This window comes from Rhododendron vialii, chromosome 6a, assembly GCF_030253575.1.
Source record: "Rhododendron vialii isolate Sample 1 chromosome 6a, ASM3025357v1".
Classification (NCBI taxonomy): domain Eukaryota; kingdom Viridiplantae; phylum Streptophyta; class Magnoliopsida; order Ericales; family Ericaceae; genus Rhododendron; species Rhododendron vialii.
The window spans coordinates 1,919,636-1,934,680 of record NC_080562.1 but is presented as its reverse complement, the minus strand read 5'-3'; the positions used below and the strand labels follow the sequence as shown (position 1 = coordinate 1,934,680).

The 15,045-nt window shown below is 38.2% G+C and overlaps 1 protein-coding gene and 1 long non-coding RNA gene across 4 annotated transcripts; one reads left to right on the top strand and one right to left on the bottom strand.

Moving 5' to 3' along the window:
* The first annotated feature begins 5,357 nt into the window (after positions 1 to 5,357).
* LOC131330199 (uncharacterized) lies at positions 5,358 to 7,486 on the top strand. The gene is made up of 2 exons (XM_058363693.1): positions 5,358 to 6,068; positions 6,953 to 7,486. Exons 1-2 carry the CDS (start codon positions 5,669 to 5,671, stop codon positions 7,222 to 7,224), a joined length of 672 nt encoding a protein of 223 aa, XP_058219676.1. The 5' UTR covers positions 5,358 to 5,668; the 3' UTR covers positions 7,225 to 7,486.
* A 4,086-nt stretch (positions 7,487 to 11,572) lies between these two features.
* LOC131330203 (uncharacterized) lies at positions 11,573 to 14,206 on the bottom strand. 3 transcript variants are annotated; one of them, XR_009201010.1, is made up of 3 exons: positions 13,754 to 14,206; positions 12,396 to 12,750; positions 11,573 to 12,041 (listed from the first exon to the last, which is right to left on the bottom strand). It is a non-coding gene; the product is annotated as an uncharacterized LOC131330203 (long non-coding RNA). The 3 variants fall into 3 exon arrangements; XR_009201011.1 differs by having other exon boundaries at positions 12,396 to 12,655; XR_009201012.1 differs by lacking the exon at positions 11,573 to 12,041 and adding an exon at positions 12,110 to 12,161.
* Between the last annotated feature and the right edge of the window lie 839 nt (positions 14,207 to 15,045).

Genomic DNA, 15,045 nt, shown 5'->3' with positions numbered 1-15,045 from the left:
TTTGAAATTAGATCCATTAAACTGCTTTTTAAAATTAAACTCGAGACCATCCTGAGCTATTCGAACTATCTCGGTCTCTGGCACATTATAGTGACATTGGTTTCTTAATCTCTTGAACCTAGTTAAGAACTGTTCTGTTGTTTCATTTGGCTTCTGTTTTAACTTAGCCAAGTCAGCAATTGACACCTCTGGTTTGTGCCTGAAATATTGAGCATGAAATTGTTCTTCCATATCTTGCCACGTGTGGATAGAATTCGCAGGCAAGCTTATGAACCACGTGAATGCTATTTTAGTTAATGAATGCGGAAACATTTTCAATTTAAAAATATCATCAGAACCCAGTTCACCTAACTGCAAGCAAAACCGGCCTACATGCTCGATTGTTGATTGGTTTTCTGTACCACTAAAAAGTGATAACTCAGGCAATTTGTACCCCCTTGGCAAAGGGACATTGTCAACCCAATGAGGGTAAGGCTTTCTAAACATAGGTTTTTCTACCCTGCGTAGCCCTGGTCCGTACACATCTTGGATGACTTCCAATATTTGTGCCCTGTTAATGTTCATGGGATCCGGGGCTCTAAGCACATTTGGTACGTGAGGTTGTGCGAGAGGGACATTCTGACCGTTACCATTGCCAATATTTGGCATATTGTGAACGTACTGACCACCATTTCCATTATTTGACCCTACTGGCATAGTGTGGTATGTATAGTTGCCATGATCTGGCAAAGTTTGTGCAGTGCTGTATATATGTTGACCATTGTTCATGACATGGACTCCTGTGAAACCATTCTGATGATTCTGACTAGGATTTAGACCATTATTTTGACCATTCCCACTATTGTTTCCAACTTCATATATGGATGGAACATTCTGATAAAAACTGGTTGGTTTTATTGTGGATCGTAGAGTAGTTGGACCTATAAATGGTCGACTACGCACATTCATATTTGAGTCAAATGCTGGGTTTGAATATACCTGTTGAGGGGCCTGTCTAGTCAAATCACCAGATTGCAACTGTTCATGAACTACACCGTTTGCATCCACATATATGATAGATGGGGGTATAACTACCCTTCTCATTAGGGTAATCAATTCCTGTGCTGCTTCGTCTTCTGGGTTAGACAAAACCTGTGTCAACTGCCTGGAAAGGCTCTGTATATCCGTTGGTGCACTGAAGCCATTTCCTTGGCTATTCTCTGGCATCCTTTGTTCAGGATGTATCACATCGTTTTGGGCTTCCAGGCCTTCATTCTGAGGCTCTGTCGGTCGGTCGCCTTGCTTTCTTGTTGCTGGTGCCATTACTTCCAAATTAGTAAGAGCCCTCCTTCTAGCGCCAAAATTGTTTGTCTATTTTTTCACTTGTAGTCGACTAATCGACTAAGAGTTGTTGAGCGTGCTGGAATGTGGGTGTTTATGGTGGTGGAGTTTGGTTCCTTGCCGTATTTCAGGACTTCTCTGGAAGCAAACTTAATGAAGTAAATGGAGATGGAAGAAGAACAACAAAATGGACTTTATTATTCTTCGAGGTAGAAGTCGATCGACGTTGAGAACACAATCGAACGGACAGTTACGTTACAAGCTACTCCTAGAGCAAGAAATGTAAAGTACAGATAAAAGTAGAAGTCTTTGGGCGATTGATTGCTGCTTCTAAATGTCTTCTATTCTTGTATTTATAGGCTGTCATAGACTTGAAATTCAAATTAGATGGAATTCCCTCCTTCGATTTGAATTAAGTGGTTCCATGCTTCATATTCTTGCTCCACTATCTGCACGAGGCGGTTACTTCTCCATGATCTCACATGTTCCCAATGTTGTAATTACTTCAACTGCCTGTTTGCATTATCTGTCCTGTCCACGATCCGTATGTAACTCGTGCTCTGAAACGTGTTCTGGAGTTGAATTTTAACCGTCGATCAGTCCATTCGATTTTCCTTAATAGGCTTCACATTGCATTTACAGTAATTAGTCTAAAACGTGCTAACACGTGTAACATTTTGACCCAATCGATCATATTAGACTAAAATACTAAATTGTGGTGTAAACACAAGTATATAATAGATATACTGCGTACCTCCGTTTGAAGGTGTAAGGGGTAATCTTGCCAGAGGTATCATGGGCTGCCCAGGCGGACACTGTTTGTGTGTGCTTCGGAGTTGTCTGGGCCATGAGAGAGATGGGGGGGGGGGGCTTGGGAGTGGGGAAGGAGAAGGAGATGGAGAAGGTCACAGAGAGAGAGAGAGAATGGGGAAGGAGAAGGTGATGGTCAGATGATAGCCAAGTTCATTGCGGTAATTTATAGTAGCAGTCGGTGAGGTACTCCACTTCTATTCATCAAAAGTTTGCGGTAATTTATAGTGGTAGTCGGTGAGGTACTCCACTTATATTCATCAAAAGGAGAAGGCCACGTCAGCAGTAGTGGTTGGTGGCCAAGTGTGTAACCTGCGGTGTTCCGGATGAACAGTAAAAGGAACTTAAAAAAAGAAAGGTTTTTTAAGCTCAAAAATTATGTGTGTATATAAATAATTTTTCTACTAATATAGATCTTATTTGATAGAACTCATTGAAATCTTTTAAACAATGAAAAAAATTCAAAAAAATTATTTTTCATTTTCATAATATATGAGTTCGAAAAACCTTCTTTTTTCTAAAATTCTTTTTATTGCGCATTTGAAACGGCGAAACGACACCTAAGTCAGTTCTAATTAGTTTTCTCACTAGCTTACAAAAAGACAGAAAAGAGGTCACAAATCCCCTAGTTGGCTTTCCTGAGCTCAAGTTCCTTTCTCTAATAATCAGCCTCTGCAGGCAAATAGAGGCGCACGTGAGATTATCATACCTACTTAACGACCCAAATTGTTTTTAATCTCACGTGGATAGGTATGATAATCTCACGATCGCTCGATCAACATCTACTACGAGCGATCGCCGCCGCGACTATTCGACGCCCCGACCTCAAGCACCGTAGGCTTCTCAAAATAGTTGACCAAGGAAAGAAAGCATGATGCTATCTATAATCTGCAATCATTTTTTATTTTTATTTTTGACAATAAAGAAGAACTTCATAGATAAAAGAGTCATTACATCCCATAGTTCATTACAACCCAAAGCACAAGGCTAAGAGAGACAAAAAAGAATACATCAAGCATATCAAAAGGTACAATCTTCCGAAGCAAAAGAAACGATTGATATCTCATCCGGTGTCAAAAGGATAAGAAGTGTCCACTTTTGAATGGATCCTGGAAGATGCCGCAAACTTAGCCAAAAAATATGCTTGATGTAATCTGCTATGGTCACATTAATTTGCAATCATTGACCACCTATATTCTAGGCAAACTGAAACCGATAGCGACACCATCATAGATCAACAAATGGAGAAGCTACCCAAAGTTATGACCATCCAAGAAGACATCTAGCATTCTCTAGCATTGAATTTCTATTTTTTAAGAGTGTGAACATTATCATTTTTCATATTGGTTGAAATGGTGTGAATCCCACCATAAAGTGATATCATACTTATCAAAAAGTGTATTGCATGGTAAGCATGACATCACTTTGTGGTGGAATCCACACAATTTCAACCAATAAGAGGGAGGGTAATGTTCACCCTCTTTCAAATCACTTCAGCTGTCCTCTCTTTCCTCAACTCTGGGAGATTACTTAGAGAAGTTAACAAAATTTTCATTGCTCTCATTCCAAAAAATGGCAACCCGGTTTACGTTGACCACTTTAGACCTATTAGTCTGTGCAATGTCATTTACAAACTCATCTCTAAGGTCTTAGCAAACAGAATCAAAATGGTCATTAGCTCTTTAGTGTCTCCATTCTAAAATGGTTTTATCCCTAGTCATGTTATTTCTGATAACACTTCTATTGCCCAGGAACTCACTCATTTTGTTCGGAATGAAAAGGTAGGTTCTGATTGCTATGCTTCTATCAAGTTGGATATGAGTAAAGCTTTTGATCGTATCCGCTGGGATTTTTTGGAACAAGTCCTACATCTCTATGGTTTCCTACAAAAATGGGTCCATTTAATCATGCAGTGTGTCTCTACTGTCTCCTACTCAGTTCTTGTTAATGGGTCTTACACTCCTTTTTTTCATCCTTCTCAAGGCCTTCATCAAGGTGATCCATTATCACCCTATCTTTTTGTCCTCTGTGTCGACATCTTGTCTTCTATGATAAGCTCAGCAAAGGATCATGGTTTGATTGAAGGGATTAAAGTTTCAAGACTTGGCCCCTCAATCACTCACCTCTTGTTTGCTGATGATAGTTTTCTCTTTCTCAAAGTTACTGAGTCTGGTGTCTCTTCTGTTCATTCCATCTTGGAATCTTATTGTCAGCTCTCAGGCCAGCTTATAAACTTCCACAAATCTTGCATCTTCATCAGCTCAAACTCTCATCCATCCCTTTATTCCTCCATATCCTCTACTTTCAACATCCCCTTTTCTCCTTTCTTTGGGAAGTATCTTGGGATAAGCTTGGATCTAGTTTCTAAAAAGAGAGAGATATTCCAGGATATCATCTCTAAAATTAATGACAGATGCCAAGGTTGGGTTTCATTGCTCCTTAATAAAGTCGGGAGACTTTCCTTAATCAAACACATCCTTACTTCTTTGCTTGTTTATCACATGTGATGTCTCAAATTCCCATCCTACGTCACTAGGAAAATTTCCTCCATCTTTTCAAACTTTCTTTGGTCAGGAGAAGCCAACAAGAAATCATTCCATTGGAAGAATTGGGATTCTCTTTGTTTTACAAAATCTGAAGGGGGATTGGGTATTAAAGACTTGCAGCTTTTTAACCAAGCCCTACTAGCCAAACAGGGTTGGAGAATCTTGGATAATCCCAGCTCTCTTCTCATCCTTTTTCCTATCAAAATTCTGTCATTCCATTCCTTTCCTAGAAGTTAAGTTGTTAAGTTCAAACTCTTGAGCCTGGAAGAGCATCATTCACGGTAGAGATGTTCTTATCAAGGGTATTAAATGGCAGGTTGGCTCTGAGGATAAAATTTCTATATGGAATGATTTTTGGCTCCCATCTCCTTTTCCCACTAAACTGATCTCCTGTTTCTCTGATGATGCACCTCTCAGATCTTTTCTTCCTTTTAGGCATGCCACTGTTGATAAGCTTTTCATGCCAAATAATAAAAAATGGAATAAGAATCTTATTTCTTCACTCTTTCCTTCTGGAATCTCATCTCTTATCATGACCATTCCTCTCTCTCAGTTTGGTTTTGATGACAGGTTCATTTGGGATTACTTCAAAAATGGAGACTTTAATGTAAATTCAGCTTACTCCCTTCTACTATCTCTAAAACTCCATTCCTCATCATCTACCCCCCATTCCTATATCCATTCTTCTTGGCCAAGCTTTACATGGAACTTAATTTAGTCCTTGCCAATCCCCCATAAAAATCCATTTCTTTTTATGGCAATTAAGTCATGAATGCTTGTTTGTGGGGGATCTCTTAGTCAGTCGAGGATGGCAAGGTCCATCCCTATGTCACCTATGTAAGCAATCCTCTGAGAGCCTAATCCATCTCTTTCTTGAATGCGAGTTTGTAAGGCCTATTTGGTTTGAAGCTGAGCTAGGGATCTGTATTTCTGAAACTCCTAGTCTCTCCCTTCCCTTTTGGCTAGGATGGTTGCAAAATGTAGGGCATGTCATGGCCATGGATAATCACAAATTCTTCTCATGTATTTCTTCTATTTTATGGTGTATTTGGCTTGCTAGGAACAAGTCTGTCTTTGATTCCAAAGCCTCTTCCCCCATGCAAGTTATCAGTCATGCTAAACAATTAAACCACTCCATTACCAAAGCCTTTTCTCTCTTCAAACCACTCAGATTTTACATCGATCTTAGGAGAGACTCTGGGAAAGTCCAAACTCTCCAAACTCTAGGATCATCTCAGCAAATTTCTTGTCAACTTGATTACAGTAGTACTGATGAGGCTTCTAATATTGCACCCTTTACTTTTCATGCAAATCCATGTCTATGCTCTAAGGATAAATCAGTCTTAGATATTTTCTGTGCCAATTCTTTTAATGTGCAGCTCAAGAAAACAGGTATGGGGGCTTTTTTGCCTCTTTGGTCCCCAAAATATTAGCGAGTTGCCAATTTGGTCCTTAATGTATGAATTAGCCAATTTGGTCCCCAACGTTTAAAATGTGCGCCAAAATGGTCCTCCTCCCCAACGGCGTTTGCCTCTTCCGTCAAAAGGGGGGCATGAATGGTATTTCACCCATGCACACGTTTCCTTCTCATGGAGAGCTTTTTTTCGCCAAATGTCACCCCCCACCTCTTATATAGATTGTAACACTCAAAAGAAAACAGAGAGAGAGAGAGAGAGAGAGATATATATATATATATATATATATATATATATATATATATATATATTTTGTTTACCCAGGATTTTTTTGTCGACTTATTTATTTTGTCTTTGTTAAAAAAAAATCAAATTTGTTAGTTTTTCGTCAAATTTTTGAGGATTATTGCTTCTTCATGACAAGAGGAATTTGAAAAGTAAAAAAAATTACAATCAAATCCAATCTTTTTTTAATAAAAACAATAAAAAGCCGATAAGCCAATTTTTTCTTCTTTATTAAAAAAATAGATTTCGATCGTAATTTTTTACTTTTTAGATTATTCTCGTTACGAAGAAGCAATATTCCCAAAAAATAGACGAAAAACTGACAAATGCAATTTTTTTGTCTAAAAAAATAAGCCGTTTGGCTTATAATGCCAAACTAGGCATAAGTTACGTGTAAAGTGAGTGAAATACCATTCATGCCCCCCCTTTTGAGGGAAGATGCAAACACCGTTAGGGAGGAGGACCATTTTGGCACACATTTTAAACGTTGGGGAATAAATTGGCTAAATTCATACATTGGGGACCAAATTAGCAACTTGCTAATACTTTGGGGACCAAAAAGGCAAAAAAGCCCAGGTATGGGTCTAATATTTATGTTTAACTCTATGATTGTGGGCTCCTCTTTCAAGAGCTCCAATTCTCACAGGGATTGTGCCTCTATCATTTCTCTCATGGCAGCTGTGAGTTGGGCCATTGATAACCATATGTTGCATATAAACATCCACACTAACGACTATTATCTTTTCCAGCAGTTGAGAAGCTTTAAGGAATTCCCAGCTTTCGCAGCCCCTCTGTTTTTTGACTTGTGTTTTTTCACTCAAGAAGTCCATATTTGCAATATATCTTAATGTGAGCGCTCCAGAGTTCATCAAGCTTTCCTTTTGGCAAGATTTGTGACCTCTTCCAGGATTCATTCTGAAGTTAACACATCTTATCCCTTCGATAACGGATAGTTTACTCAAAGTGAATCTTTTTGTTTTGGAAGTTGTCTATCCTTTATGCTTGTTGCTTCTCTCTTATCTAGCTTTAGTTCTGATAACCTTTAGTAATTGGGACTGTATTTATTATCTTTAAACTCTTGTAATAACTCTTTATCTATCTATGTAGTTTTTTTTTTATGTCAAAAAAAACCCACCACCGTAGACTAAGGAACCACTGCCCCTGGCTCTCTCTCTCTTTCCAGCCGCTTCATTTTCCCCTTTCCCTTTTTCTCTTTTGATCTTTTTTCTTTTACACCCAGAGTGACTCTTCCCCCCAAGTGGTTTGTTGCATGACACATGTATTCATTAAACATCCAATTCTGATTTTACTTCTACTACTTTTGCTCCCTTATCCGTTCTTAGTAGTGAATGCTCACCCCAACGAAATCACGTGGACTATTACACGAAGCCCAATAATTTGTCTTCCTATCATTTAAAATATTAAGCCTTGTTATTTATTTCAAATAAATGGTGGGGTATTACAATATCTCCTCCTTCAGAAATTTCGTCCCCGAAATTTATCTGCACAATACTTACAATCGTATGCTTTACGTTCGCAACCATATTTTAGGAAGCCTTACCCCCCTCAGATAAAAACAACCAAATCGCACTACAAGCTCAATAATATATATTATAAGCTCAACAATATATATTGCTTCCTATGCAACTAGTGTCTTGATGGCCAACACTATTATTTTGTACCTCGTAGGTGTTACGATTGGCCGTAACCTCTCAAATATTCCATTCACTTTGGAATTCAAATAGCAACGCCACTCTACCAGAATTTATAACTCTTCCATCAAGCACATATTATGTGTGTACAACACAATGCTTAGTGATAGTTAAGCATATCCAAACTCATAAGCACCTAACGTTATATATCTCTGATCCTCGTTCCTCAAAACTCATCACTAATCCCTGCAACTTGGTCTGGCATGCATTGGCACTCGGGCTGAATTCTCCTGGAATTTATGAGAGTACAGACACCTTGTTAAAATGCCATCAACACAATAATCACACCGCCACTAAGGCAACATTTGCCGTTAAGGCAATATTTTTTACACCACTAAGGCAATATTCTTTACGCCACTGAGGTCACGCCACTTAGACTAAAATTCAATTTCATACATGCTACTTATGACGGCACAGCCAAATTCCAATCCATTCATGCCAACATTTACACTACCAATAATTGAATATCGTGGCACCTCATGCCGAAATTCCCACCCCTCGACTAAACATAAGCACCTCGGGCCTCACTAGTAACTAGCCAGCCAAATATAAATTCCACAGAAAAGCCATCAAATTGTCACAATCATCTATCCACGTAATGAATTACAAATTGGGCTCCCCGAACCCTCATTCACTTGCAAATCCGACGATATCGGTATTACAACTATAGGCACCTCGGGCACTTATTCATTCACAAATTAATCAAATATAGGCACCTCGGGCCATTACTCATTTGCAAATCTAACTGTATCGGCACCTCGGGGCCATTACTCATTTGCAAATCTAACTGTATCGGCACCTCGGCCAAAATACACGCCACTAAGGCATAGATAACACCACAAAGGCAATATTCATAACGCCACTAAGACTATAAATCACCACTACTACAATAAACCATAAAGATCACAGCTATTGGCCGTGATTGTAAGTTTTCTATCACACTCTTGCTACCGTGATGGATCTGGGTGTGATTGTAAGTCACTCTCTTTTATCACAGTTATAAACCGTGATTGAAAGAGAGAAACAATCACGGCCAAAAGGCGTGATCGTTTCTCTTTTATCACGGTTATAAGCCGTGATTGTTTCTTTTAGGCAAGATCATTTCTCTTTCTGGGTGTGATTATATGTCACTTTAGATCACGGTCTATAACCGTGATTGAAAGTTCAAAATGATCGCACCACCATAAACTGAGATGGAAAATCATTGCGTGTGATCTGTTCTTTGTATCTACTAGACCATCTTTTCTTGTCATTGCCAAGTTTCGAACCCACGCACCCTTAGTTGATTTCCTAAGCCCTTACCACTAAGCTAGCCAAGAACTTCTGTTACATTAGGAAAACAAAAATATTTATACTTACTTCCTAAAGTGAGAAAACTTTTTTTTCCCCTTAAAATTTGCTGAATTTTTTGAAATGCAATTAACATGATATTAAAATATATAAAAATGCATATATAAACATTATTTAAATTTTTTTAAAAATATGACAACAAATCTTTTGTTAATCAAAATTAGTTATTGGTCACCAAAAGATTTTCTTGGGGCAAAAATTTTAGTTTTAGCTAATAAATTTAGTAGACAATATTGTTTTTTGTTATAGTATAAGCTTTGTATTTTTATGAAAATTATCACAACCTGCAGATTGTAACATTATAGAGAAACTTTAGATTTTTTTATTTATTATAAACTAACCATTTCACATAGATTTTGTATTTATATTGAATTTCAATTTCAATGGTGGCTTCTCAATTGGATTTTAATCCTTTTCAAATAAGGCTAAGCCATAATAATATAATTGCTTTTTTACCTAATGTGTCAAACGTATACTTGGAAGACATCCGAAATAACTAAATTTCACTACTACAATAAATCATAAAGATCACGGCTCGCCCACGTAAAAATCGGGCACTAGTGGAACAGTTCGCCCGTCATCGAAGAAACAACTGGGCACTGGTGGAACCCAGTTGTTGAATTTGCCTTCTCTCTCTATATCTTTTTGGACGTGAAGATAAAGATGAAACGTAAAGATTTTTTGGGATGAGTGCAATTAGGGCTTATCTTCTTACCTTTTGTAAAAAAAAAAAAAACGAACTTTTCAAAGTTCTTAAACGACATCGTTTTTCTCACATAACTTTCAAAGTCTACCTAAATGCGTATCAGCCCGCCTACGTGAAAATTCAGATTGCGAGCCTAAATAGGTAGGCTTTTTATCTCACCGTAAGAGTGTGATCATTTATCTCACCTTTTTCCGAGCTAAAATTTTTTTATCACGCTACAAGGGTGAGGTCATTTCTCTTTTATCTCGCCGCAAGAGTGTGATCATTTATTTCATTCTTTTCCGCCCTAAAATCTTTTATCACGCTACATGGGTGAGGTCTTTTCTCTTTTTTATCACGCCACAAGAGTGAGATCTTTTCTCTTTTATCTCGCCACAAGAGCGAGATCTTTTATCTCATTTTTTTTTGCCCTAAAATCTTTTATCACGCCTCAAAGGTGAGGTTGTATTTTTTTTATCTCGCCACAAGAGCGAGATCTTTTATTTCGCGCTAAAACTCACTTTTTATCTCAGTTTTGGACTTAAACTGAGATAAAAAATTTAAGCACTACTTTTTATCACGCTTTCACTGAAAACCGTGATCTTTGTGATTCTTCTTAGTGTGACGCATATCTATTATTGTAGTAGTGCACGTCACTATAGCTATAAACCACGCCACTAAAACTATACAGTATACACCATACAACCAAGGCATAAATTGTATGTAAACATATACATACTCCGCCCACACGCAAAACCACACGGACTGTGATCAAACTCAACAGTCGTATTATAAATTCCTTTGCAAATCAAAAAAGGCCAAGATGGAAAAGGTCCAGCTCCACTCTCAAATAAGATTAATCAGTGCATTTGATGCATTTCCAGCTACCAATTAACAAAACAAATGCCAAATATGTTTCGGCCATATGCAGCGAAAAACTTACAAATGGACAATTGATATGTCTTCAAAGTTAAGCTACTCCTACAATGGTACTTGATTTGCAATGTCAACTTCCAAATCAACAAGAAGTCTTCGCCAAGATGGGCCTACGCAGCTGGTTTGCAAAAAAGTACTCCCTTCGTCCATGTTTGGTGGTCCCGTCCACAAACGTACTTTTCTCCGTCCGTCAATGTTTGTCCAGGTTTAAAAGTCAAAGAATAAATTGTGTAATTTTTACTCTTTGAAATGGTTTTAAATAAATTGTGGGTGGAGAATGAAATTTCAAATTGATTTGAGTTGTTCCCCACTTTCTGAAATCTAAATTTTTGGCAGCATGTTTTAGGAGTCAGGCGCCAAATTCAAAAGGAAATTTTCTTTATTGGTTGAAGGGTAAAATTGGAAAGATAAAATTATCCAAAGCAATCATGATGTTTTCAAAAAAAAGTTGGAATCCCCGAAACGGACTAACAAATACGGAGGGAGGGAGTACATGTGTAGGTAACAAATTGTTATGGGGCATGTAACAAAATTAAGATTTAAGCCACCCTGTATTCTATCTTCTTTTGTCGAAACTTGACAACATAGGTTTTTAATAAAGGTTTCCTAAATCTTTTAGATTCATTGTTTTACATAGCTCTACAAAAATAGTAACCTCAACTAATTTTACACAATGATCCAGATATACATTAATTGATCAGAATTTTGTCAAAGTTATATCCTGATTATTCATGACCTTGCTGCACTTGTGAACCACAAACTAACTTAACAAAGCATCACCATGATCATGCACACTGTTGCAGAAAGAGAAACTACGAGACGATGAGGAACTCAACTCAGTGGATGTATTTGGGGATTGCGCCTTTTCTTAACGAGAGAGGGGGTAATCTGCGGCATCAAAGAGATCTTGGGTGTTATGGAGGGATCTCCTCAGAAGCCAGCATGACGATCGCACTAACCTCTGCTTTTTTTGCCTGTCATGCTGCCAATTTTAGCAGAAAATCAGGGGAGTTAAGACTCCACAATAGTTGGCGATAAAGAGAAAGAAGGCCTTGCCAAATCCTCTGTTGTTGCCCATATCAAACCTTTTGCCATTTTAGTTCTGAAACAATCACCCAACAGAAAGAAATTTTATGCACTTTAGAACTTCATATTACAAACAGCTAAATCCTTCTAAGAAGGAAAATTGAAGGCAATTTACTATCAGTGACTTCATTGAGCAACTTATTGCCCAACAAGGAGGGGGGGAAATGTAGTTTAAACAATCCACAACAAAGTAAAGGGAATTAAATAAATGAATAACCAGAGAAAGAGAGCTTGTAAAGAAAAAATTCACCTTCGTTCGATCACCAGTAGGGTTTGGATAAATCTTTAATTTCTCTTTTGGTGCTGAAAACCATCTAGTAATGTCCTTAACAAAGTCGGATACATCTTTCCCAGACTCGGTCGTAGCGAAAAGACAGCGTGACATCCAGAAATAAGCCCGAGCAATTGCTGATGAAGCTGATAAATCCCAAAACTGCTTGTGCTAAATCACTTGTCAACTGATCTGGTTCAGAGTAAACTGAGAAGCAACTTTAATAATCAAGTCTCCTCCTATACCAGCAAATAAGGATTTAGTTAGGCTTCCCTTTTATCGTCCACTTAATACTCAGCACACTGGTTGAAAATATCACCATTTCTTGCACAGTCTACAACAAAGTAAATGGGATAAAGATCCACAAGGGGGAAAAACAACCGAAAATTTGAAGATAAGCGCACAGAAAACGTATATGTTGCTATCACTTGAAAAGAAGACTTCAAATGCAGTTTGAAGGTTTCCTACAAGGGTTAGTAACCAGGATAGCTAACAAATTTCTCATTTTATTTTTAGGAGGCCTTCAGTAGTAAACCCATTCTTAGATATAAGTTGATTTACCAATTTTACCTCTCTTTAAGTATTGTAGATATTAATAAGCATTAGGTTGTAAATCATTCATCACCTCTCAAATGCTGAAAGCACAATGATCAGTTAAGTCGTTTATAATTTCACATGCGTAGAGATTGAGATAACTGACACGCATGTGCAATTTGTGGAGGCAATAAGTGTGTACCTTTTTCATCGAGCTTTCTATTTTGAAAGGCATTTGTCTGAGGTCAACATAAATCTAGCAAGCCGATCTCCAAGATATGAAGCTAAGACCTTCAATGGAGGTTTGAGGTCAGTTTCAATCCATCAACCTTTTCATTTGGAAGACAAATTTACTTATGTCGTAAGCCCAAAAAGGCTGTAATGGCCAGAGGATTTCAAATTCAACCATTGTGGTCGACAGAGATTTCCGATTTGGTTGACCATGGAGAAAGTTTCTCCAATCCAAGAATGAAAGGTGGTACTCAAGGATAAAGTCTAAAAAATTGCTCAAAAACCACACGATCCACAAAGACGAACGAAGGAAAGAAGCAAAACGCAACCCCCCCTCCCAAAAAAAAATAAAAAAATACAGGATATAAACCAAAGAAAATAAATCAAAAGGGTAAGTTTTTCCACTAATCGATAGAGAATACAATTAGGAAAAGGAGAAGTGATTTGGAAAGCACCCAAACAAAGCCCTAAATAGAATCCCAACATCCGATTTGAATTAGAAACAAAACCTACTGAATTTCAGGAACAACTGAAGATTCAAAATCAAAGAACTGAAAGAAAACCTAACTAACCATATATATTGGAGAAGAGAACAGGTGACTCGAGAAACGACGTGAGACCAGGAGATGCAAGGGGATCTGGAGATCGGGAGTTTAGCCACCGGCATGAGCATGAGTAGGAACAGACTATCTTTTTGAAGTTTTCTTTGCCCATGCGTAGGACGTCGTGAGTTGCTGCCTCCCTCGCCTGCGTCGAATTCTGGCAGATCGACCTCTCTCTCTCTCTCTCTCTCTCTCTCTCTCTAGGCCGACATGCCTCTCTCTCTCTCCTCCTCCATGTTCCAAGAAAACCCTTGAACAAAAGGATAGAATACATACCCAAAAAAGGACACAAATCTTTGCTATTAATCTGCACCAGTCGCCTCCGCAAGGGCAAGGGCAAGTGCGAGATCTAGATGGAAGTTCCAACGCCGCCGGTGAGTCGCTATTCGTCGCCTTGCTCTTCGTCTTCGTCTAAAACAGACGAAGGGGGTGTTCGGACAAATAAGCCAAAGTGGCTTATTTTTTGTCCTTATTCAAATTTTTTTCGTATCACTTGGCTTATCCTCATTTTTTTGGGGATTATTGCATCTTCATGACGAGAGGAATCTAAAAAGTATAAAATTTTGATCGAAATCCAATATTTTTTGAATAAAAACGAAAAAAGTGGCTTATTGGCTTATTTTTGTTTTTATGTGAGTTTGTTTGGTTTATTTTTGGAGGGAAAGCCAATGGCTTTTTTAGCCGAACGGGGCCGAAGTGGAGAGGGAGAGGGGGGGATTTTAACAGCAGAGACAATTCGCAGAGAATCACGCAAAGACAAACGGCGTTTGGTCCCATTTTGAATCTCAAAAAAATTTAGAAAAATATCCATCAGTCTCGTCCTTACGAATCAAAAAGTAATACTTACCGATATTTACTGGAGCTGATTTTTTACAGGGCCCCATAAAATAATATTAAAAATTTTATGGATATTTTTCTAAATTTTTTCGGAACCCGAAATGGGACTAAACGCGTTTGTCTTTGCTGTTAGCAGAGCTGGGGGGGGGGAGAGGGAATGGGAAGGAGAGTCGTACACGTCGAGCAGGAGTCCACAATTGGAATATTGGAAAAGTCAGAAAACCCAATTTAGTAATTTGAAAATTGGCAAAACAGTACCAAGGTCCCACCACAAAAGAGGCGAAAAGACTGAACTACCCCCATTATTACACTACAGCCTCTCCCACCCAGGGGTTCAATTGGAAAATCGAAGCCAAAAATGGCCCGCCAGGAAATTGAAATCTTCACTCTATTACTCCGGAGGTTGATATGGGGCGGTTCCGAAT

What these genes read in the sequence shown, in the direction of transcription:
- LOC131330199 (XM_058363693.1), top strand. Translation starts at nt 5,669, where the DNA reads ATGGCCATGGATAATCACAAATTCTTCTCATGTATTTCTTCTATTTTA. An exon ending in TGTGCAGCTCAAGAAAACAG is followed by an intron (nt 6,069 to 6,952) that starts GTATGGGGGCTT and finishes AAAAAAGCCCAG; the next exon opens with GTATGGGTCTAATATTTATG.